Source organism: Barbus barbus (assembly GCF_936440315.1).
Source record: "Barbus barbus genome assembly, chromosome: 26".
NCBI lineage: Eukaryota > Metazoa > Chordata > Actinopteri > Cypriniformes > Cyprinidae > Barbus > Barbus barbus.
The window spans coordinates 6,298,249-6,322,852 of NC_136754.1; the positions used below are offsets into that span (position 1 = coordinate 6,298,249).

The 24,604-nt window shown below is 40.9% G+C and overlaps 1 protein-coding gene across 8 annotated transcripts in view; it reads right to left on the reverse strand.

The window, feature by feature from the left end:
• Nucleotides 1-1,103: 1,103 nt before the first annotated feature.
• The window catches only part of LOC306846653 (rho GTPase-activating protein 12-like), a 35,820-nt gene continuing 12,319 nt past the window's right edge, over nucleotides 1,104-24,604 (reverse strand). For 2 of the 8 annotated variants that reach the window (XM_079380172.1, XM_079380173.1), the window contains 16 exons: nucleotides 14,739-14,996; nucleotides 9,293-9,418; nucleotides 8,554-8,652; nucleotides 8,197-8,319; nucleotides 6,917-6,982; nucleotides 6,142-6,203; nucleotides 5,948-6,029; nucleotides 5,746-5,844; nucleotides 5,430-5,528; nucleotides 5,247-5,349; nucleotides 4,921-5,037; nucleotides 4,733-4,831; nucleotides 3,546-3,623; nucleotides 3,300-3,434; nucleotides 3,109-3,214; nucleotides 1,104-2,967 (listed from right to left, as the gene is read on the reverse strand). In XM_079380172.1, coding sequence (XP_079236298.1) covers nucleotides 2,793-2,967; nucleotides 3,109-3,214; nucleotides 3,300-3,434; nucleotides 3,546-3,623; nucleotides 4,733-4,831; nucleotides 4,921-5,037; nucleotides 5,247-5,349; nucleotides 5,430-5,528; nucleotides 5,746-5,844; nucleotides 5,948-6,029; nucleotides 6,142-6,203; nucleotides 6,917-6,982; nucleotides 8,197-8,319; nucleotides 8,554-8,652; nucleotides 9,293-9,418; nucleotides 14,739-14,996 — 1,827 coding nt within the window. In that variant the 3' untranslated portion in view covers nucleotides 1,104-2,792. The remainder of the gene's footprint in view (nucleotides 2,968-3,108; nucleotides 3,215-3,299; nucleotides 3,435-3,545; nucleotides 3,624-4,732; nucleotides 4,832-4,920; nucleotides 5,038-5,246; nucleotides 5,350-5,429; nucleotides 5,529-5,745; nucleotides 5,845-5,947; nucleotides 6,030-6,141; nucleotides 6,204-6,916; nucleotides 6,983-8,196; nucleotides 8,320-8,553; nucleotides 8,653-9,292; nucleotides 9,419-14,738; nucleotides 14,997-24,604) is intronic. The other 6 variants (XM_079380174.1, XM_079380175.1, XM_079380177.1 and 3 more) reach the window with 4 other exon arrangements.

The window sequence follows — 24,604 nt, forward strand, 5'->3', positions numbered from 1 at the left end:
TAACACTGCCCTCATTTGTAATCAAATGGCACGCTATCAAGCTGTTATAACTCATGCTGGTTTTCATTGTTTAGAAAAGTTATTTTTTTCTCTCTTAGCCCACTTTTGTATTGCGAGAAAAAAGATAATACAACATATGTAGCCCTACATATGTAGAATCATATAATAACCTAAAACAAATAGCCAAACCAAGTAATGAATACAAACCAATTAGAAGCAGGTGAAGGATTATTTGATGAATGATGATGAAAGAAATACACTTGAAGGAAATGTATGAACCATAGGACTGTATAGGAGAGCACAACCCATAATCATCAACAAATGTTCTCTCTGTTATTAAGATTTCCAATGTGCACGGCCCTATAGATGAAACTAAATCTAGCATCCCGAAGTCATACAGAAGGCAAATGTAATATGACTGTGAAGTGCACAAAGAAAGCAGCACTTTGGAAGAGACGCATAGGATTAAAAATGTTTTAGTTGATTGTGTCTGAGCAGACCTTACAGTATTATTAATTTCAATGTATTTCAAAATGTTTATTCTTTTTTTGTGTTTATGCATGTGTATATTGTGTAATACCATCAGTATTATTGTCATTGACAAATGTTTCATTTGTAGAACCTTTTTATATACGTCTTATTTTTGTATTGCTTTATTTATTGCGTGTGTAATACACAACACTGTAGTTTAACACAATGTATTTTAGAATTAATCTCAGTGCCACGAAGGAGGTCAAACCCTGATATACAGTATATAAAGCCGAACTTAACAGTATTAGTTTTATCATTTCAACTTATTTTTTAACAAAAAGTCAGTCAGGCAGATATTTGCACCCATTGCTTCAGTTTTTCTTGAACCCTGACCCTCAACAGCTTCACAGTAATTAATAGTAAATGACCCTTAAACCTGTGATGAAGAGCATGGATTCATGTTGTTGTACTGGTGTTGAAATTGCCATTTTGGAACCAAAAGTAGTCAACCCATTTTGTCTGTTTGTTTTTATTTGTGCCAACTTTGCATTGTGTGTAAATGTCACATTTTCCATCAGGTGATAAATCTGTTTGTAGGATTTTTTTCTTCCTTTGCTTCCTTTTTTGATGCCCCATAAAATAAAATGAAGTGAAGCACCAGGTCATTTCGAAATGACTTATTCTTTAACAAATTTAGTGAAAGCGTGCTAATATTTAATTATGTCCACACGACAGTGTGTATCCAAGATGTTTAGGGTTTCATTTAAAAGTTTGACCTAAAAAAATTCAAGTAAACCTTCTAATATATAACCCTTAAAAAGCAAACAGAGTACGTGTTTAGCACTGTTAAGCGACATAGCATCCACTGTTTGTGAGCTTTTGTATCTAAAAATCAGACCAATTCTAGATATCTATAAAAAAATATAAACCGTCATACTGCATCAATAGCATTAAAGGAATATTCCAGGTCCGATAATTTAGATGAGTGCCTAAAAAAAGCAAAACAAAACAGCATTTACAGGAAAAGCCTATAAGTCTGAGCATTCCTTTATAAAGTGGCTGTGCTTTGATTAATTCCACATCATATAAAATACATAAGAGTTTGTTTGTATACCAGTAGTTAAATTATATGTGAGAAGATTAAGAGCAACGCATTAAAAACAAAACCAGTGTGATTGATGTTTGCTGCCCTCTGGTGGAGGGGAGTAACAACACTCAATAAGGTGACCAATTTGCCTTGTCAATTTTATTTTGATCAAGACAAAGCTCTGCACAGTTCAGCAGAACATTTGACGAATTACATTCAACAGCCATTTACCAAATAACTATATCTAAATTAATTCTCATTAAAACATTATAATAAACCTGTCTCTATATTAATACAATTGTGGTGTCTTAACCTCCATGTGGTCTTTTTACTCATCACACTGTACACAGTATGTCCATCAGACATCTTTAGAAAGAGCGATCCGAGTTTTATCCACTCACAAGTTCTCCTCTCTCTCTAATGCAGGATCTTCACGTTATTTTGTCTACAGCATACTGTACTCGTATATTAAATGGGCTGTGGGAGTTGTCAATGCATGACTGGGATCTGGTAGTGAGTCTAATATCATCATGGGGTAAAATGTGTCCTGCACACATTTCATTTCAGTGTCTCTCTAAGGACCGAAGGGCACAGATGTACTCACACAGCCTGAAATATACTTGACATATATTTTCATAGCTCAGAAGTTTGTATATCCTTCGATAGTGGATCAATAATCAGGAAATTGAAGCCAAGGCTCAAACAAAAGATTGTGTATCCGAATCTTCAGATTCTACACAATAACTCCAGTGTTTCCTAGCAGTGGTCATCTCAGGGGTACAATCCATTCCCGTGAAAAGGAGTTGTTAGGACAGAATAAAATCCATGTCTATTGTGTCAGTCAAACAGTTGATGTGTCGTTCCAAACCATATTATAGTATTACCAAGGAAAGACATGACGCAAAATGTAGTACTTGTAGTGAACGGAAAGTACTTCCAGATGAATCCAAAGATGGTCCAAAAATGACATAGTCCAATGAATTTTGGTATATAAAAATAATACGACATCCAGCCAAGAAAAAAATGACTATAATTTAGTCCAATAAAGAGATGAGAAAGGATTTGACTTTTTATGTTGAACCCAGAATGCTGTTCTTTTTCTAATACGGGTGTTCCTCTCATGTAAACGTACCAAACGTTATGCTCAGTGTTCAGACTGGCAGTCAGTGGGCTGTTCGGTCTTCAGCAGTAACTGTCCCGTTGGGTTTGGTCAAAGGGTTCCTGTGCGTGTGACCTACCTGCCAAATACGGTCTCATATTCCATAAGAATGAGCTCGACGATCTGATTCTGGTAGACCATGTGCACGGCCATATTTGCCGTCTCTACCTCTGGGCGCAGGAGCGTCGGGCCGAACACGATAGCTACACTCTGAGTGGTCATCCTGTTTTCGTCGACATGCTGAATTACTCTACAGAGAGAAAAGAGTGTTTGCGAACACACAAGAGCAGTTGACATGACATACAATTCCTCTAAAACGAATCAGAATTAATCATTTCCATTTATGCTTATGTGCCTTCTACAGTAAGTTGTTCTCTCCTTTTATACTCACTTCTTCAAGTGTCTGAAGAGAGCCTGTATGGTGTCGTGGTTTGGCCGTGGCAGTAGCTTCATCAGATCTTTAACCGCCTGAACTTTCTGCTTATAATCCGGCTTTTCTACACAGAAACATACATGACAGTGTTATATGAGTGAGAAACATCTCCCTCTAAAAACCAGTGTTAAATATTGATCTCCACTCACTGATAGCGGTGATGAAGTTGTTGAAGAAAGCATAGGGGAATAGAGGTTCTGGCAGCTCACGGAAAAACATCTTCAGGGCTCCAGCGGTCACGTGAATGTCCTCCCATTTACTGTCCCCTAAATCCACTTTCTCATCTGTATTTATGTAGATAAAAGTGATCAAAATAATCATCTGTTTTTATCATACATATGAGTAATCTGTTACGTATAATAAATCAGTATGGTGCAAAAGGTAGCAGGACGTACCGTGATTAATAGCAAATCTCAGTTTTTGTATAATGGCCAAATTCCCACTGACTCTGTACAAACCATCCACTCCTAACCCTAGATGAGGTGAGGGAGACAAAAAAAGACAAGCATTACAAAACACCGGAATGCATGTTAGCATGCAATTCACAGCAGCGAGTATCAACTCATCCGGTTTACATGCACATCAAGTGTTTTTAGTCATTTTTTATTTATAAGTTTGTTTATTTGGTTTTGGTTATTTTAACTCGAGTTAAACTAAAAACAGAAAAGTTGCCTTGGTAACTGCTGAAAATTAATAATTAAAAATTAATAAACTTTTTATTTCATTTTAAGTAATGAAAATGTTAATTGTTATTGTTTTAGGTAACTATGACAAACCTTTTTTAAAAATGTGGAAATAATGTTTATTATTATTATTATTATTGACTGCACAACCTTTTCCATTTTGTGGCGATGTTGTCTAGCATTTTTGAGGGTAAGAAATATTCAAGGCCTAATTAATATTTTAATAAAAGTAGTAAAGAAACTAATAATAACTGAACATACTGCACAATCAATGACAGCACTAAATTATCAAGGAAATAACAGTGGAAAAGAAAGCAACTACAACAATCATGTTTACAGCAAAATGTGACTCTGGACCACAATGGAGATTTATACATCTCCTGAAAGCTGAATAAATAAGCTTTACATTGATGTATGGTTTGTTATGATAGGACAATATTTGGCCGAGATACAATTATTTGAAAATCTGGAATCTTAGGGTGCAGAAAATTCAAAATATTGAGAAAATCGCCTTTAAAGATGTCCAAATTAAGTTCTTAGCGATGCATATTACTAATCAAAAAGTTTTGATATATTTACAGTAGGAAATTTACAAAATATCTTCATGGAACATGATCGTATGTCCTAATGATTTTTGGTATAAAAGAAAAATCAATCATTTTGACGCATATTTTTGGCTATTGCTACAAATATACCCCAGCGACTTAAGGTTTTGTGGTCCAGGGTCACATATTAAGATGCTTACATGGAATTTGAGGTGCATGTAAACTTAGTGACAAGGGTTGAAAATAGTAATTAAAAGTTTTATTAAGCATAAACATTCAAAGCTGGGGTAAGAGTAAATTTAGGATTTAGATGTAGTCAATATTCAGCTGGACATGGGCTGAACAGAAGTGTACCGTTCTTCTCCACCTGCTCAATACACATCGAGACAAACTGAGGGACAGTGGTACTTTCTCTCTGACAAAGACTGCTCAAACTGGAGCCAAACACCTGATCTACAGAGAGAGAAACAAACAATAAAACAGTCTTTGAATTTTACCAATAACGGTTCACACAGTTCTGTGTGTATATGTACATGTGGTACCTTTAATGTAACCCTTGTCTTTGACGGCCTGTAATGTGGGTCTGCCTGTGAGGAGCTTCATCAGCTTGGTCTTCTTCTTCTGTTCTGCATTATCCATGCTTATGGATTTCTTAATATCTAAAGCATTATGGAAAGAGAAGTATATTTAAGGAATTGTACACAACTCCAGGTGTACTGGGCTGAATGATGCGAGTGGGCTGTATTATAAATAAATCACCCACCGCTGACTGTCATACATTTTTATTTAGCATTGTGTTGTTAGCTTAGCAATACACTAAAAAGCCGCCTAGGTTTTAAAACAGTTCAACAGAATCCTTCACACACACCTCTGGCCTTCTTGGAGTTTCTTGGCTCTTTTTCTTTGTCTTGTTTCTCAGTGTCAGGAGATTCTGGCATGTCTTCTTCAATGGCCTCATCAGACTCCCAAGCCTGCAACACGAAACACATACAAGAATTCAAAATAATTAAAGAGGTAATGCAAGTGAAGGCATATAGAAGATTGATCTTACATATGTGTGTATGGCTTCAGTCAAAGCCTTGTGCCACTCATTGATGAGGCTCTCGTTATCTGACTGCAAAAGGAGCTCCATGGCCGGTCGAGTTTTCAGCTAGACACATGAACATAGTAAATCAAACAGCAATATTTGTCACACAATTAGCCATGTTTACACATCAAGCTGTTCACCACAGCGTAAGCCAAGCTCTGTGCAAAAAGGACAGGAAAATCCACTGCTTGACCTTAAAAACAGTTCAACATTCATCTCTCTTTTAACCAAATCAAATAGAGAGAGAATTAGGTGAACTAGTTTCCAACCAGCTCTTTACCTCTAGAACATGTTTCTTGCTGGATTTGTCTTTAGATGCCCAGTCCACTGAACCGCCTTTGAGTTCCACACTAAACTCCAGCTTCTGGTCTCTTCCAAACTGTTGAGAAAGCATGAACACAAACATACACACTAGACATATAAAACTGAGTATATCACATAAGATACTGATGATTTTCTCTCAGCACTGAACTGTCACTCACCCAACCAGTCCCGCCCCCTTGGCCCTTATTAAATAGTAATGAAGAACCCTGCAAAACTGTCCAATAGGAAGTCCAGTTCTTCCTGTGGGCATGACAAAAGGCAAACATACAATAATATCAGCACAGCACGGTTAAGCATTTGTTTGCTCTGTCAAATAAATGAGAGCATTCCCTCCCTGTTTGCTTTTACTTACCGGACCTTCTTTCCATGTTCAGTGATTTTAGTCATGTTTAATGTGCCACATTTCTCTGACGGCTAGAACAGAGAAACAGATGTGAGAAGAGAGAAAGAAGACAAACCTAAATAAAACTACAATGAGTGATGAATAGCAAGCGGCCACAGAATCAACCCAGAACAGTTAGAAGAAACCTAACTTTGTCCATTCACAACAGAGGCTGAACCACCATAAGAGAGAAATTACCATACATGAGCAAAGTAATGGTTTAGGCCTGTTTGCAGTATGTTGTACTGAGCTATGTTGCATTCTGTTCTTCAGTATTTAATAAGGAAGGAGCACAACAGACGCAACCAGTAAATCAAATCTTATAAAATTGATAGTTTTAAAATCTGATTGGGTGAGTTGCATTCAAACCACATGCAAATGTACACACACCTGTGATCACACATCAGTTTACTTCTGTATCAATGCACAAAACTGACTTTGTTTTTACATTTCTAATGTAATCACTTTTTAAACAGTTTTGTCATATTGCTGTGGCATCTAAATGCATGGATCCATTAGAGGTAGTCCAGTGATTTAACCACCCATAACCATTAAAGCACTCCACTTCACATTGAGCAAATCCAACACCCTTAAACCCTTAATGCTTGGGTTCTCATGGCTTATTGATTTATTATAATCCCAAACCACAAGAACACATAATAGCTCAGCATTAAGAGAGGAGTGAAACAAAGACAAACATAAAGGAGGACTAGGAGGAGAAGAGAGGGATGATGCTGATACTAACAGAGTTTGGGGGTTTAGGAGAGGAGGGGCAGGAGGAGTCAGAGTCAGGTGAGCCAGTTTTGCTGTCCTACACAGGAAAACAACAAACCGCATGACTCGTGTACAATTTTATCAACACCTGTAATAATCAGCAAAGTAATCCACAGTTGTCAATAGTCAATCACTGTGCCTATTAATTCAGATTAATAACGGCCAATATGTAATTCAGACAGCATTATATACACTACATGCCTCCATTTCAGGGTAAGTCTTAAAGTAAAAAATCACCCATTCTAAAACTAGACAGGACTAACTGATCATTTAATCAAAGCATGCGATTAATCACACAGGTATAAAGCATTTCTCGAATCATTAAAGAGTTCATTCAAAAATATAAATTCTGTCATCAACTTCATGCTGCTCAAAACCATCCACTGAAGACAAAAGGTTGTGAGCAACATCAGTGTGTGTACATGACAGTTGAAATTTAATACTGAACGATTCCTTTAAGAATAATACATTTGTGTGCAATTTCTCATGCAGTTCAAACACAGTACAGTATTTGTGCAGAAATCACTGTATATACTGAAATGAGTTGCAGTGGGGAGAGTGTGCATGCAATCATCTCAGACGACGTGATTGGTTGCTGTGACACAGGGGTGAGGCAACACTGACTTGTGGCCTATAAGGGTGAGAGCGGAAGGTGCTTTTGCGGTGCGGGGGTAAGGTTCGCCGGTCCTTGACGGATTTCTGTTTTAACTTCAGTCAAACATAAAGCACATGTAAACATCATCATCCAAATCAGGATGGGAGTCATTCACATCACTATAACCAAAAGAACTGTTCATTTCAACCAGACCAGCATTTGACAGTGCTTGTAAATAAAATAATCCCTAAGTCGATTCATGATGACACAAAACCTTATGAATTATTTAAATCATAGTCAACCTTTTAAATGTATTTAAATTATTAAACAAATAATAAAAATATATGCTGATATCACCAGCAGAAGTTAGAAGCTTGTAGTAGAACTTGTAGAAGAAATAGAAGTAGCAGTTAGATAAACTAAAATATCAGCTGTTTCAGCTATCAGCTCAAGCACTGGGTGAAATAAATCTTCAAAATATACTGAAAATAAGAGTTTAACCACTAAATGAAGATAAAACCAACTTAAAACGGTGTTTGATTATTTGTGTCATCAAGCTTGCCTTCTGTATTGAACTTGAGCAGTTTCATTATGCATGTTTTCATTGCCTCGTGTGCAATAGTAGGATGCCTCTTTATATGCATATGCATATGTACCTTGTCATTGGACTCATGTAAATATACGCTGTGTCTCGTCCTGATAGGAATTGAATCAGGCCGTCTCCGGTCAAGACTACGAGTTTTGTGTGCATCTCCTGGTAGAAGAGCTGAGTGGTTAGACTAAAATAGGTGGAACAAGAAGAGGCAAGATTATTAGGACTGGTAATGAGGTATGTCAGGGAAACAAATTGAAATACTCTCAAAACGTGTACATGCACACACAGACACACACTTTCAATTAAGCACTGCACAGGGCACTGAAACCAGGATTAGTAGGTTTTAATAAACCAAATTGAAAGGGATTTGCTGACTAGATATTTTAATGCTGATAAGCACCTGAATCTGTTGTCTCACCTGTGATTTGAGACCGATTTTAGGAAGCTCCCACTCAGATCTGGAGCCATCTGCACTGTAGTAATACAGTCGGCCTCGCTCGTCTGTGTGTCTCAACCACTATATACATATACAAAACAAAGCCTTGTAAGGCAGACTCTGATTCTTTTTCCTACACAAAAGCATATCTAAAGCCACTCTTCCACTATTTCTAACAGTCAAGTACAATTGCAGCATTTGGCCTCCTATTGACAATCACGGTAAAATAAACGTATAAATATATATTCACGATTAACGTTTTAGTGCAAAAATATTTGTAATTCTCACCTTGCGCGCATAGTTTTGATTAAAATACAACATCGTGTTGTTGAGTGGTTGCATGTAGTCTAGCCACAAAAGTTCAAATATTTCATATACTGAATCTTAAATTGGATTTGAAAATTTCCCATACACATATTCCACACAGCTTATTGAATGCATCAAATAAAGCAGATAAATAAAACCATCAAAAAAAAAAATTAATAAGTTCCATGACTTGTCGACTCTTCAACCACTGTGATCATCTCTAGATACACCGAATCAATGGTTAGGACAGGTCATACAGTCTGTTAACCATAGAAATGAGGAAGTGTGGCCATGTAATAAAAACAATAAACAAGCCAGTTGTTCATTAAAATGTTAGTAGTTTCCCCATTTGTGAGCTTAGTAAGACAAAACTTCACGTCAACCATGCAGTAACACACTGATTTTGTCTTTGTACCTTCTCATTAGTATAGTCAGACACATAGAGAGTGTGTCCATGCTCATCCATTTCCTCTGACCAACCTCTAGGGGGCGAACCATACTGGCTGTCTGATTGGCTGCTCAAACAGTTCCTCTTCAGGAACTCGAGCTGCGTCAACGACGCTTTGGGGAACGCCAATAGCGTAACCGGCTCTGAATACCAATCAAATCTGTCCAGAAATGGGAAGGGATGTCACGGGCGAGGTGACGTAATGACCAGCTGGTACAAAAGCACGTGCGGTGAAACCGGCATCAGCTTTTTGTCATTCAGCGAAGCGCTCTGTGACTGGTGAGTCCTATTTACCGTTGTCTGTCTGTTTGTAAAACATGTCAAAGCGAAGTGGGGAGAGGAGTGAGGCGCAATACGGGCTGTGTGTTCCTCCGTGCAAAACGCTGTTTGTGTACGGAGGATACACACAGTCTGTGTGTGCTTTGCTTGGGAGCGAGGCATGCGGAGGCAGCCCTCGAGGGGGCTGATTGTCCGCACTGCGAGGGTTTTCCTCTGCGTGTGCTTCGCTCCCGAAAGGCTCTTTTCTCCGGAGAGGGCTCTTTCACTAGCGTTCCCCGCGGCACTGACCCGCTTCCGCTAAGGCGGAGCGGAGACGGCGTTCGTGGGGTTCGCAACGGGATCTGGCAGAGGGATCGGAGACGAGCGAGCTCTTTCTCCATCCGCACCTGCCGGATCCCGCGACCGCTCCCCGAGTCCGGAAGCACGCGTGGCGGTTTCTTCCCCTCGGGCAGCAGCATCGGCGCTTCTCGCGTCTTCCTCCGAGGAGGTTGACATGGGAGGCGTCGAGCATGTTGCACCCACTCTGTCGTCCCATATGAGGAGCCTGTGGAGTGTTTTGTCGAACCGCAGAGAGGGTTATACTGCGTTCTCTGCGGTTTCAGACTCACCTCCACATCTGAGCCTGCCCTTTTTTTTTTCCCCGACCTCCACACTGAGGTGTCGAGGTTGTAGGGAAAATATTTCGGCCCGCCTCTTCGTCCCCTCATTCTGTTATTTCGGTAGTGTCATGGGGACGAGTGAGCGCGGTTACAGAGCGATGCCGCGGGTGGAACAGACGCTTGCGAGCTATCTGTCCCCTGACGCTGCGTCGTCTCTGAAGGCAAAGGGTACGCGTCAGCAGGTCGGTCTGGCTTATGTTTGCACATCATGGTGGCATGCCAGGCTGACCTGCTCAAGGAGTTGGATGAGGGCGGGGGATTAATGCGGAGCACATCTGTGTGCTCCGCAAAACCGTTGATTTGTCTCTCCGCGCCGCCAGGGAGACCGTCAAGGCGATCTATGGCAGCCCTGGTGGCGGCGGAGAGGCATCTTTGGTGGACCCTGTCGGATTTATGGTAAGCAATCGTGACAGGGCCTTCCTTCTGGACGCCCCACTTTGCCGCCTGGCCTTTTTTGGTTCAGGAGGCAGGTGGCGGAGTTCCAGCGGTTTCTCCCTCGCCGCTCTCTAGCTCATGGGGCTGCTGGGCGAGAGCAGCCCCTGCCGCGTGCTGGCTCCTCGTATAGGCAAGCGTGCCCCCGCAGGAGCGGATTGGGGCGGTAAGAAGGGTGCGCGGTCAAAGACCTCCCAGCCAAGCAGGCGAAGACGTCTTCGGCCAAGAAGCCCTGATGTGAGTGGGATCAGGGCTTATGAGGGTAGCCCCCGCTGCGGTAGAGCGACGATCGCACGGCGATCGTCACTCCCCCCAGCGCCCTCAGGAGATCGTTCTGCCAACCCTGCCACCTATGGTGCTTCAGGGCGCAGCGGTCTCCAGCGAGCGCATATCTCAGTCTCTTCCGCCCGGTATCGTAGCGGAGCTGAGATGCTCGCCACCCCTTCGGGGGTCTCTGGAGCAGCTAGTTCGGCCGTTCCCTGCCGGGGTTCCGCTTCAGGGCACCGAACTAGCCGCTCCGGGTTACACCAGAGGCCAGTCTCGAGAGACTGGTTCCCTTAGTAGACTATTTTGCAGCGTGGATACTACTGCCAAATGTGTCTCGATGGGTCCTGCGCACTGTAGAGAGAGGCTACAGAATCCAGTTTGATTCTCGTCCGCCTCAATTCAATGGGGTGAATTCCACGTTGTGGGCCCCGAGCAGGCTCTGGTAATGGAACAAGAGGTAGATACTCTCTTAAGGAAAGATACCATCGAGGTGGGTCTTCCTTCCGAAGAGAGTCCGGGTACTACAGCCGGTACTTCATAGTTCCAAGGAGGATGGAGGTTTGCGTCCCTTTTTTAGATCTGCATCAATTGAACCGCTCAGTCTGCAAGACTGAAGTTCAAGATGCTCAGGTAAGTACTCAGATCAAGTCCGAGGACTGGTCTGATAGCAGGTAAGTATCTCAGATCAAGTCCGAGGACTGGTTTGACACGTAGATCTAAAAGACGCATACTTCCATGTCTCCGTCCTTCCCACTCACAGGAAGTTCCTGAGGTTTGCTTTTGGGGGCAAAAGCTTACCAATATCGGGTACTTCCCTTCGGCCTAGCACTCTCACCCCACACTTTTACGAGTGTGTGGGCGCCACGTTAGCTACGGGGCGCCCGCATACTCAATTACATCGGCCTTTGGTTGATTCTTGCTCTATCAGAGCGGAGGGCGGCTCAACATTGAGGTGTTGTTCTCGCTCACTTAAAAGTGTTGGGGTTAAGACTGAACCCCAAGGAAAGTGTGCGTTCTCCATTACAGAGAACCACTTATCTGGGGGTGGTGGGGATTTGACCACGGTGCAGGCACGTATGTCTCCTGCTCGGATCGAGTCAATCCTCACGAAAGTCAGGAGGGTGAAAGAAGGCCAGTCACTCACTGTCAAGCGGTTTAGATACTGCTGGGTCTGGTGGCAGCTGCGTCCAACGGGATACCTTTTGGCCTGCTGTACATGACACCCCTACAGTGGTGACTCAAGACCAAGGGGTTCTCCCCGAGGGGAAACCCGCTTCGCATGATCAAGGTCACGCGGCGGTGCCTACGTGCCTTGGACATGTGGAGACAACCTTGGTTCTTGTCCCAGGGCCTGGTGTTGGAAGCTCCTTGTCGCCGCGTATGCTAGCGACGGACGCATCCCTCACCGGTTGGGGAGCGGTCATGAGTGGCCACCCTGCCCACGGTCGGTGGAGGGGTCATCATCTCGCCTGGCACATCAACAGGCTCGAGATGCTGGCCGTATTTCAGTACTTCTCCTAGACCTAAGAGGTTGCCATGTGTTAGTTCGCAAGCGACAACACATCGGTGGTCTCTTATAGCAACCACCAAGGAGGTCTGCGGTTCGCGCCCCCTGTACAGGCTGGCACACCAGATCCTTGTGTGGGCTATGAGGCCTAGCTCTCCTGGTTGGTCGAGCTGGCATTGCTCCCCTCAACTTTGAGGGTCACCTTTGAGCATGCCGCTCCCTTCTGAGTGTCTTGAGCTCCCTCTCATGCAGAGAGTTAAGTGCTCCGCTCTCCAGAGATCTGCCTTGGTAGAGCTAGCATTGCTCCCCTCAACTTAGAGGGTCACCTTGAGCATGCCGCTCCCTTCTGAGCATCTGAGTTAGTACCTCATGGGGAGCCGACACCCTGTCGAGGCAGGGGCTGTTATCCGGGAATGCTTCACACCGAGGTGGGGAAGCAGATCTAGAGAGTGTTTGGCCAGGCCCAGGTGGACCTCTTCGCTACTCGGGCAGCGCAATGTCCCCTCTGGTACTCTCTACGTCATCCAGCTCCGAGGGGCTGGATGCTGTGGTACAGACGTGGCCGAGGCTTCGTCTTTATGCCTTTCCCCCGATTGCTCTGCTCCCCGGAGTTCTGGAGAGAGTGCGCCGGGACGGACACCGGCAGCTATTGGTAGCCCCGTTCTGGCCGGGCCGAGTATGGTTCTCGGACCTGATTTTCCTCCTTGACGGCTCTCCCTGGGAGATTCCAGTCAGGAGGGATCTCCTCTCACAGGCAGGAGGCACCCTTGTGCACCCCTGCCTGGAGTTATAGAAGCTGTGGGTGTGGCCCCTGAGGGGGCACAGCTGATAGCCTCTGGTCTCTCAACCGAGGTTGTTGAGACCATTCTCCAATCCAGAGCTCCCTCTACGAGGAAACTGTATGCCCTGAAGTGGAGACTCTTCACTTCATGGTGCGGAGATCGCCAGCTCGACCCAGTTAACTGCCCAGTAGGTACAGTGCTGGAGTTCCTGCAGGCTCGACTCTCCGCAGGGTTAGCCCACTCCACCTTGAAGGTCTATGTGGCGGCAATTTCTGCTTACCACACCCCTCTTGCTGGATTGACAGTGGGCGCACAACCCCTAGTTACATGTTTCCTCCGTGGTGCACTGAGGCTTAGTCCTCCTCCCTTTCGGGAGCCTGACCAGGTGCGAGCACGTCCACAGAGCTGCCATGTGGAGAAGGACGGACCAGTTGCTAGTGTGCTACGGTCCTTCTAAGAGGGGTCTGCCTGCTTCCAAGCAGACCCTCAGTCGGTGGATTGTGGATGCCATTCACATGGCTTATGAGTCTTCTGACCTCCCCTCGCCGATGGGAGTCAGGGCTCATTCCACTAGGAGTGTGGCGGCCTCCAAGGCCTTTCTCGCAGTTGTTCCTATTCAGGACATCTGCAACGCTGCGGGTTGGTCCACGCCTCTGACCTTAGTCAGATCCTTGGCCTGGACATGTGAGCCACTCCAGTCTCTTCCGTTCTCTTGCCCTAGCTGTGCGCCTCTTTTGGACACACAGGGCAGGGGTGCGGAAGTCTGGAGCCGTTGGTATCTCGTTCCCCAAAGCGTCGTTGACGCAGCTCGAGTTCCTGAAGAGGAACGTCTTAGGTTACTTGTGTAACCCTAGTTCCTCGAGGGAACGAGACGCTGCGTCACGGAGCCACACTTCCGGCATCCCTGCCAGCGCTTGCTTCATTCTATAAGCTGATGCCGGTTTCACCGCACGTGCTTTTGTACCAGCTGGTCATTACGTCACCTCGCCCGTGACATCCCTTCCCATTTCTGGACAGATTTGATTGGTATTCAGAGCCGGTTACGCTATTGGCGTTCCCCAAAGCGTCGTTGACGCAGCGTCTCGTTCCCTCGAGGAACTAGGGTTACACAAGTAACCTAAGACGTTTTCCTCCGAAGACAGAACCTTCACCCAGCCAATCACACAAAAGCAAGACGAGTAGAAAGAAATATAGAGAAACAAAGTAAGAGTTAATTCAGAGAGGCAGACAAGGAAAAGAGAAATTAGAAATAAATCACCAGTCAACCAACCCTTCACCCACCAGATAAGACAAAATCAATTACCCAGAATGCTTTGCATGCATATAAATATACATCTTAGGTTGAGAAAGTTTAGCTCTTACATCACGCATTACCAAGACCACAACAGATACTTTGTCCCTGATGAAGCCAATACATGCGTGTGTTTGTGCGTGCATGCATCACTGTCTGTTGTGCTGAGTCTAAACTGAGGGTGTTGTGTGTGTACCTCAGTGTCAGTCATGTCTTGCTTCTCCTCTTTCCTGGTGAGGCTGTCCCGTGCCCGTGGGGGTTTCCAGGTCCTCTCCTGCGTGCTGCGGTTGTAGTAGAAGTGTCTGCCATTCTGGTCTTTGTGAGTCTCCCAGTCGCCATTGGAGTGGAGTGGAGAGAAGGACGGCAGTGGAGGGGTGGAGAACTGAGAGATCTTCAGCTCCTGCAGGTTTTTGTAGACAGGAGAGTCAGGCCTGCCCTGCCCTGAACCTAAAGTCTGCATTAGAAGAGAGAGACAATTGTTGTTAGAAATGGTTGTTTGATATAGGACAAGTAATCTTAAATTACTAAACATTTTAGTAAAACTAAAATCGTAAAAAGTTTGCAATTAAATACACTTAAACAAGTTTAAATGCAACGCATCAACAAAGGGGTTTTGTGGGCAGAGGAAGAGTTTACAGAATTTTTACCAGATTTGGAATAAAGAGCAAATTAAACTAGACATGGAAACACAGAAGGTCTTGAAAGTCTTAAGGGTTTAATTGGAGTTCCTATATATATGGGCAGTGTCGGGGTAACGCATCACAAGTAACGCAAGTTACGTAATTAGATTACTATTTTCAAGTAACTAGTAAAGTATCGCATTACTTTTTAATTTACAAGAAAATATCTGAGTTACTTTTTCCCATTTATTGACCAAGTCTCCTGTCCCCATGTTAGGAGAAATCAGAAGTACAGAGGCGTTGTGTGTGAACATGATGTTACTGTAGTTCTAGACTAAACATGAATGTGCATTAATTCATCTCACTCGCAAAAAACAGATTTAGTATTCATCAAAATGAATTAAAACAGTGAAATAAAAAAAAAAAAACTCTGAATATGATGCAAACCTGCAATAATTAAATGTTAAATAACACAAATGTATCTAATCCCATTTTATTAACCAATGTCTTTTCTGCTGACCTTTGATGATCCAGTTCAACCATACTAATAAGCAAAAATGACTTTAGATAAACTAACAATTGTGCTTCATTGTTTTTTTATTGCTGAAGAGTGTTGAACCTTCTTCTCCTGCGTTCTACTGTACAGACGTGAATTTACTTTTCCTTCAGCCTGAGGTTTATTCATTACACTTTTTGGTGTGAAAGGGCTTTTACATTTGCCTTTACATTGCTATAAATAGAACTTTTTATATTAATAACAAACAAGCCCTGCTCATATTTAAAAAGTAACGCAAAAGTAACGTAACGCATTACTTTCAATAAAAAGTAACTAAGTAACGTAATTAGTTACTTTTTTAGGGAGTACTGCAATATTGTAATGCATTACTTTTAAAAGTAACCTTCCCCAACACTATATATGGGTGTAAAATGTTTGCATCTGAACACATTTACTCTATTATTACAGACTAAATTATTGTGACTTTATATGAAAACACAAGCTTAAACATGTTATTGTATAGAAACAGTATAGAAAACTCTAACGTAACCGTAACTCTAAAACGTAAACCATACTTGTGCAAATCATGCTGACTTTGAAGTAAGTACAATTACACTCTTAAAATGTATTACATGCGCGCACCGATTTTTCTCCATGTCAAAATTCCTGTTAAAGTTTCTGTTTTTCCAGATTTTTGACACATTTTCTCATTTGAGCGAAGACCAAAAATGTGGTTTTATGGCATCTGTGGCAGCTCAACTTTCGATGCATCCCTACTGCTCATAGGAACTGATTAGAATAGTATTTTCTTCATGAGGGACATTATGAGTCTAGAACAATAGATAGAGTCACAGTCAGAGAGGGAAACAGAGGGGATAGATTAGAGAGAGAGAGAGAGAGACAGTGCGAGACTGTCATTCGTACCTGAAACTTATTTATAGAAGAACCTGCACAACCACATTCCAGATCCTTACAACACACACCTGAACTCACACTTACTTTACCACCAGGCCTCTCAACAAGATTAGATTAAAGGTATAAAAACTAAATCTGGCACAAAATAATAATTCCTCAAAATAATGAGGAATATGACCCAATGAAGCACACAGTACAGCAAAAAGCACTGAATGAAATGAGAAATCTCTAGTCCTACAAAATACTGAAACAGAGAGAGCTAAAGAGACATGGAGGAAGTGAACGAATGTGTCCAAACGGTGAGCTCTACGGCTTGTCATTCAATCAAACCTGTTACACAACAGCCCCATTGGTAATTTAATTATGACTAAGCACATTAAACTAAGCGTGTGTGTGAGAGAGAAAGCTCTATTGATATTTTTGCAAAGCTGTTGAAGGTTTTTTTTTTTATAAATTATAATGCAAGTGAAGTGAACCAGTCCAGACCTGGCTTCCAAAGCCAAAGAATCCCAGCATGCGTCACTGCACCATCTGAAACAAGGTAATGAGCTCACATGAATATGTGCATGGTGAACCTGGATGGCCACAGAGGATATTGTCATCAGATTAGAGATTTGGGCTAAAGCGCACAAACACAAGCTAATGGTGTGATCAAACTCAGACTTTTAAGGTCAAGGAGAGAGGAAAAAACATGGAGAACATACACTGGCCGATAGCCCAAAAATAATCATGTGATCACAATGATAATGTAACTTCATATACAAGACTTCATCAACAACTGTACTGAAAATTATAGTAATGGCAGTCTGTGCCAAAGAGAAAGAGTCTTCATAGTTAATCATAGTTAACAATCATAAGCACTAATTTCAGGCTGCAGGGGCCAACAGGCTCATAGCAGTGATGATGTGCTGGCCAAGACGACGCCACAAAATCCATGTGTCAATTATCTTTGGCTCTTTAATTAATACTAGTGTGCACTGAATAGTTTATCAAAATATGATACAACTTTCATTAAGGATAATCACAGGTTGACAGCAAGTAGGTATGCTAATATAAGAAGTAACCTTTCCATAACTAATGAAAAACATTCAAGTAATAGTGAATGCTAACAATGTCACAAAACTGAGAACTAATGGCAATACTGCTAGTACCTAATCTCTCACTAAAACTGGACCCAGCCAATTACGCCGTCTCACATACGTTGTGGGTGGGATTATGTAATGGCCTGGAGAAAGAGAAAACATTTTAAAAAGTACACTGTGGAAAAAAAATGTATTTGAAACAAAGCCACTGAATGTGTTTGAGTCAAAACAAGTGATGTTACAGCCTGGGGCAAAGAAAACAAAAAATATACAACAAGTTTCCACAATGGAAACTCACCAATAAAGCATGTTACATACACTGAATAACGATCAGGAGACAAAAAAAATATGTATAACAATGACAACAATAGAAACCCAAACAAAACAAGCAATATCTAAACACACATGGTCACAAATACAAAGAACACCTCATCAAGAGAGAACCAAATTGTTGTTCAAACTTTAAAGAAATAGTTCATTCGTAAATAAAATGGATAGTCTAGTATCCAAAATATTGCTTTCTTCAGTGAAAAAGTCTTCTTTGAATCAGGAGAGAAATTTGCACAGATCAAGCTTCTGACTTCATAAGATGTTCATTGATTAACTGGAGTCGTGTGGATCATTGTGATGTATTTACCAGCTGTTTGAACTCTCATTCTGATGGCACCCATTCACTACAGAGGATTCATTGTTGAACAAGTGAAGTAATGCTAAAATGTCCAAATCTGTTAAGAAATAAATAAATCTACATCTTCAATGGCCTGAGTATGCTTAAATTTTCAGCAAAATTTCATTTTCAAGAGAACTATGCCTTTAATTAACAAACCTGACCTGATAATTCAAAACAAAATTAAAGGGAAAGCGTCAAGAAACCATCTTGATGTTGAGACACGTAAAGACAGAGCCAGCAGGTGGTGCAGTGCTGACCCTGTATGTGTGAGGATCCTCAAGACTGAGGGCTGAGGCCTTCAGGTAATATCAAACATGACTCCTCACATGACAATCAATGGGCCTTACATTACTTGAAGATTTGATTATGCCTTTCTAAAATTTGCCCATCACTGATTGGCTGATATCCCCACCCCTGTTCAAAAGCTGATCTGTGCTTTTGTCTGACTCACTGAGGTTTCATCAATGTGAAGGTGTAGTCACCATCAGGAGGCACTTATGATGCATGAATGTATACTTTATTTGATCATTTACTAAAGAAAAAAAATAACCTGCAAGGTGGATTTTACATGCAACAGCAAAGAAACCACATGTATTATCTTTATGGTATTTTACACATTACACACTAAATTCATACAGCAAATTCTGGTATAACAGCATTTCTTAGATTTAGAAGCTTTAAGTGAACATTTTATGATTTATTTATAATTGGAGCCAAAAGAAGAATAGGATACAGCACTGAATTATGTGTTATGTGAGCAAGCAGAAGACTGCTGGAATGAGGAAGAGTATGTGAAGTTGTAGCATGTCAGAACAGAATCCCTGGAAAGCAGAAGAGAGCAAAGCTAACTCTGTTTCTCCCTCTCATTACCTCTAACTAGCTCTCGTAGCCCCCACTTCTTTCTCTACCTCTATATAAAGAAAAACTCCCTCGATTTCTCTTTCTATAACCTCTATAACTCCCTCTCTTAGCCTTTCTAAACTTATTCAAACTCTTACTGCTATTAAAAATGTGTATATTTGTACTGCTAAATCATTTGTAGCTAAACTGAGGAAACAAAAGGGAAATTAAATTAGGGAACACGAAAAATGCAAAACATGTAATATACACAGTGATTGACAAAAAAAGGGTTAATGGGTGACAAACTGTTAGAAACAAACAAATAAAAGAACAATCATATTAAAATGAGAGCCTTTTGAAATGTAAGACTCATTCTTCCATTATTTCAACTTTACATTGTCATCATTTCACTCTTATTCCACTCCACGACTCTGTCTCTGATATGAGGAGACTCCACACCTCAAATCAGCAGAACACTGTGTGCCAACATGCCCTAAAGACACAGTCGTGCGTGTTTCTGTGCTGCTCTCTAATGGGCATGCACCCAAAACACAAAAGAATGAGGGAATCAAAGAAAGAGATGTTCAAAAGAATTAAACAATTGTAAGGGAGAGAAAAAGAAAGAGTGAGAGTAAAGATGGAAAAGCATTTGAATAACACCCTTAAAATACAGTAAACCAAAGTCTAAATCACACTGAAATATCTACAGCCAGTCAAGCCTCAGTGCAAACCAAAGCATCCCAGCATGCATCAGCAGGAGGAGGAGACATAATCTGTTAATCTAATTGTGTCTTGAGTTGCTCCTCTTATTCTGTCACATAAAGGTCCTCTCTGGGTAACAAATGCAAAGATTTCTTATGGTTTTTCTGTATATAAATAAACCCTCTGTGATCATTTATAGACCACACACACATCCACTCAGTCACTATTGACCAACCCTAGAAAACTCCTCGCCTTATGAAAAGTAATCCTGCATTTGTGTGTGTCCTCTGTGCCAAGAATGATGGGGCAGATTATGCAATGCAATCCTCTTTTTAGTGACCCTTGAAGCTAACCAGCACTCTAAGAATGAGAAAATGACCTTTGAACCTAAACAGTACTTCCGTGTGAAAGTTTTGTGCTGAATATGAGCAAATGTAATGTCGCCTTGGGAGCAGCAAGCTTTGAGGTCAGGTTAAAATCTGAGAGAATGTACCGAAAATATAGCCCACGGTGCACCACGTAAAAAAACCCTTGGGCAAGACGTTCTATAATACTTGATGACGTCATAAAACACACCCTGTTGCCACAAAAACAAGGAGTGCAAAGCAGATATAGACAAACTAAACTCTTATTCTGGCACAATATAGCAAGTCAATATAACAATAATAGACCAGCACATAAAGTGCTTGCTCAAGAAAGGTTGGAGTAGGTGAACGGCTGCACAAACAACACTCAAGAAAACAACAAAAAAAGCAAGTGGACTTTGTGGTCAAATTTTGTGTTTTCATTCAAAATTAAATGCTAACAAAGTCTCTTGCAGGACAAGTCAGTTCACTCTGTTCAGCCAGGCAAGTACAGCTTATATCTAATTGAATTTCTCTTATTCATTGTTATACCAGTGTTTTATCTCCGTTATATACAGTCTCTAAACCTAAGTTTACAGTACCATTCAAAAGTTTGGGTCAGCGTGATTTTTTTTTTTAAGAAATAGTTTTAAGAAAATATCCATTAAATTGACAATCAGTAAAGACATCAGTAAAAAATCTTTTTACTATTATAATATAATATTTAATATAAAATATTAAGCAGCACATCTGTTTTAATCATTGAAAAGAACCAAAATAGAGCATATTAGAATGATTTCTGAAGGATCATGTGACACTTAAGAACGGAATAATGATGCCGAATGTAAATTCAGCCATGCGTCATAGGAATAAACTACATTTGTACAATTATTTTAAAATGTAATGATATTTCACAATCTTACTGTTTTACTGTGTTTTTGATCAAACAAATGTAGACTTGAGAGCCTAAGAGACCTCTTTCAAAATATATTTTTATTTTTTTTAAATCTGTCAAACTGATAAAAACCTGTGCACCCTGACTCCTTGAAATTGCATAGAGCCAGCTAATCAAACTGAAGCTTGCGACTTTGACAACTCTTGACATTTTATCAGCAATATGCATCAGCTGACATCAAATCTGTGGCTGTGACTGCAAAAATCCCATTTTAAAGATGATACAACACCAGTTATCAGAAACTCAGCATGCAAATCAAGCGCTGACTCCACTCATCTGTGTCACAAGGTTTCTGTACACAAAATCAACGCCGTGCAGGGATACACAAAGCCCAAGGCAGATTAAACCATGAGCTCACAGCAACCTTTTAAAAGCAGAATAGGAATTAGCATTAGAATGCTGTCTATTTGTACACTTTTGTCAGAGGACAATTACATTAAAACAAACTTTCACAACAAGGTTAAATAAAGCTGTTGCAGCAGTGATAATGATCCATGTTTACAGTGAAGGGTATTAACAGTAGCTACCGTACAGTATTAGCATTCTAGTATTATGTAAGATACAGACCAATGGTACAGTTGAACACTGACATTCGGTCGACAGAGCAAACAGATTAAAACAGCTTATGAGTTTCATCAGCATCAAGGCAGAGGAATCAGAAGTCATACTGTTTTTTTTACAATCACATCATTACAGTTGTGTAAAAAGCAAAGAAAAAAAGATATTACTTATTGGACCAAAAAACATTACACAGAATCTCTTGGATTACAATTTACAACTAGACGGATGTACTGTTACGTCCTCTAAAATCAAAAATCTGGGTGTTATATTAAACAGCAACTTGTCCTTTGAAAATCATATTTCCCATGTTACAAAAACAGCATTCTTCCATCTTAGAAACATTGCCAAGCTTCGAAACATGCTACCTGTTTCTGATGCAGAAAATCTAGTTCATGCATTCATGACCTCTAGACTGGACTACTGTAATGCACTGCTAGCTGGTTGTCCTGCATCTTCAATAAACAAGCTACAGATAGTCCAAAATGCAGCGGCTAGAGTTCTTACCAGGTCAAGAAAATATTATCATATTACTCCAATTTTACAATCTCTGCACTGGCTACCTATTAAGTTCTGTATCATTTACAAAATATTATTACTTGCCTATTAGGCCCTAAATGGTTTAGCTCCTGCGTACCTAACTCGTCTTCTACCATGCTACAATCCAACCCGCTCCCTAAGGCCGCAAAACTCTGGACTTTTGGTAGTACCTAGGATAGCAAAGCTATACAAATGAACTTGAAAAACACACACTAAAGCCAAAGCTTAGTAATGCTGTGTTTTAGCTTGCTTGTGTGGACATGTATATGCTGAGTGCATGCTTTCTTAAATTGTGTGTGTTCTTGATGCAGTGTGTGTGCGTTTCTCAGGCCAGCTGTCCACTGAACTGCTATGTAGCAAAGCTTATGTAATACAGCAATGCACATCCTGGTCACATCAGCATGTCATAGTAGCTCAAGACAATAATACAAGCACATCATGTTCTGGCTCTGCTTATTTCTGTGAAAGCAACTGCTGTTCGTGTGTCAATGTGTATACACCGGCCTGTGTGAACACTTGTGTTGTACATGCAAGCTCAACTCCATTTGCATGGCTAGATAGAACAGAGTCCATCATAAATATTAAGTTGTCTGAGTGCCAATAATTAGAGGAATAGTTTACCCAAAAAAGAAGAAATCTAATACTTTCACACTGGACTTTCACTTTATAGACAAAAATACACATTTTTCAAAATATCTTCCAAATAAGAAATAAAGTCATACAGGTTCTGAAACACAGAGTGGGTAAACAATAACAGAATTGTCATGATTGGGTATATATCCCTTTAAATGTATGTGTAAGGCAGGAAAGAAAGAAATGAGAATAAAGACAGAGAGAGATATTTTTTAGTATAGCTGTGATAAAAGCAGAAATTGTGTGTTTGTGTAAGTGTATTCGTACGCTGCCATGCGTGGTGTAAACGCAGGTGTGTGTATCTCTCTTACCGGTTCCTCTGGGTACATGGTGTCTCCGCAGTGCTGCTCAGTGCAGAATATCCTATAACGGGAGACACGGCAGCAAGCGACTCTGAACTGGGCTGGATGCAGGATGCTAGAGCTAGTACAGAGCGCTACACGCACACAAACACAGAGCATCACTCTCCTCGCCCCCTCCCATTCAACACAGTCACGTCATGCTGAACATCCCAACCCAAACTCTATCCCACTGTTCTCAGAGAGATTAAGCAAATCTTCATATGAACAAATCTTCATATGTTCACACGCACAGATGATGGAAGGAACTACAGACTTGAGCTTTCATCTCTTTCTCACATCAAACTCTCTCTCTCAGGAGAGTGAGATGTACTGGTATGTCCTCCATGTTTCTGCAGGTGACCTTTGGTCACGCACATTAAGACACATTTGCACAAACAGAACATGCCTTGCTCAGTTTCAAAGAGTCTTTTTTTATGGCACACTGAAGACTACTGAAACGCCATAATGCCAAGACCCTTATTTTGGTTTGAGGATTTCTGATGTTTACAGGCAGTCCATCATGAGGGGATGGGAACAGGTTGGCATTTAGATGGCATTTACAGTGTGACGGAAAATGTGAAATTTGCAAATTGGTAGAGAGATTTTGCTATACCATTAAAACCACAGAAGATATATTTAATCAGCTATCACCATGATTTTTACATTACATTGACAAAGAAACCAGGTAAAAACAGAGGGGGACAAATCCCAAACAAGTCAAGATGACTTACATATACAGCAATCTACACTACCGTTTAAAGGTTTGGGACTGGTAATATTTTTATGTATTTCGAATAAATCTCTTATGGTTACTGAGGCTGCATTTAATTAATGAAAAATACAGTAAAAACCGTCATACTGTGAAATATTATTATTCAAAACAATGGTTTTCTGTTTAAACACATTTTAAAAAGAAAACTTTATTCCTGTGACGCAAAGCTGAATTTTCAGCATCATTACTCCAGTCTTCAGCATCACATGATCCTTCAGAAATCATTCTAATATGCTGATTTGCTGCTCAAGAAACATTTCTTATTATCAATGTTGAAAACAGTTTTGCTGCTTAATATTTTTTTTAAAACCTTGATATACATCAGAGATGCAAACAGGTAAGGGGGTAAAAAGGTAAGAACCGGGGGGGTCCGTGCACTTTTGCATCCATTCATTTTTCGTTTTTTAACCCAGACGAAAAACATGAAAAGAGAATGGTTATAGTATTTTTAACTGCAATGCTGAAAACCAAAATTGAATTTAGAACCGTACACACCAAATTTTTAACGAAAAGGTAAAATATTGACTTTTCAGATTTTTGTTTATGAATTTTTGTACTTTTAATAAACATTTGAAAAATGCACAAATTAATATA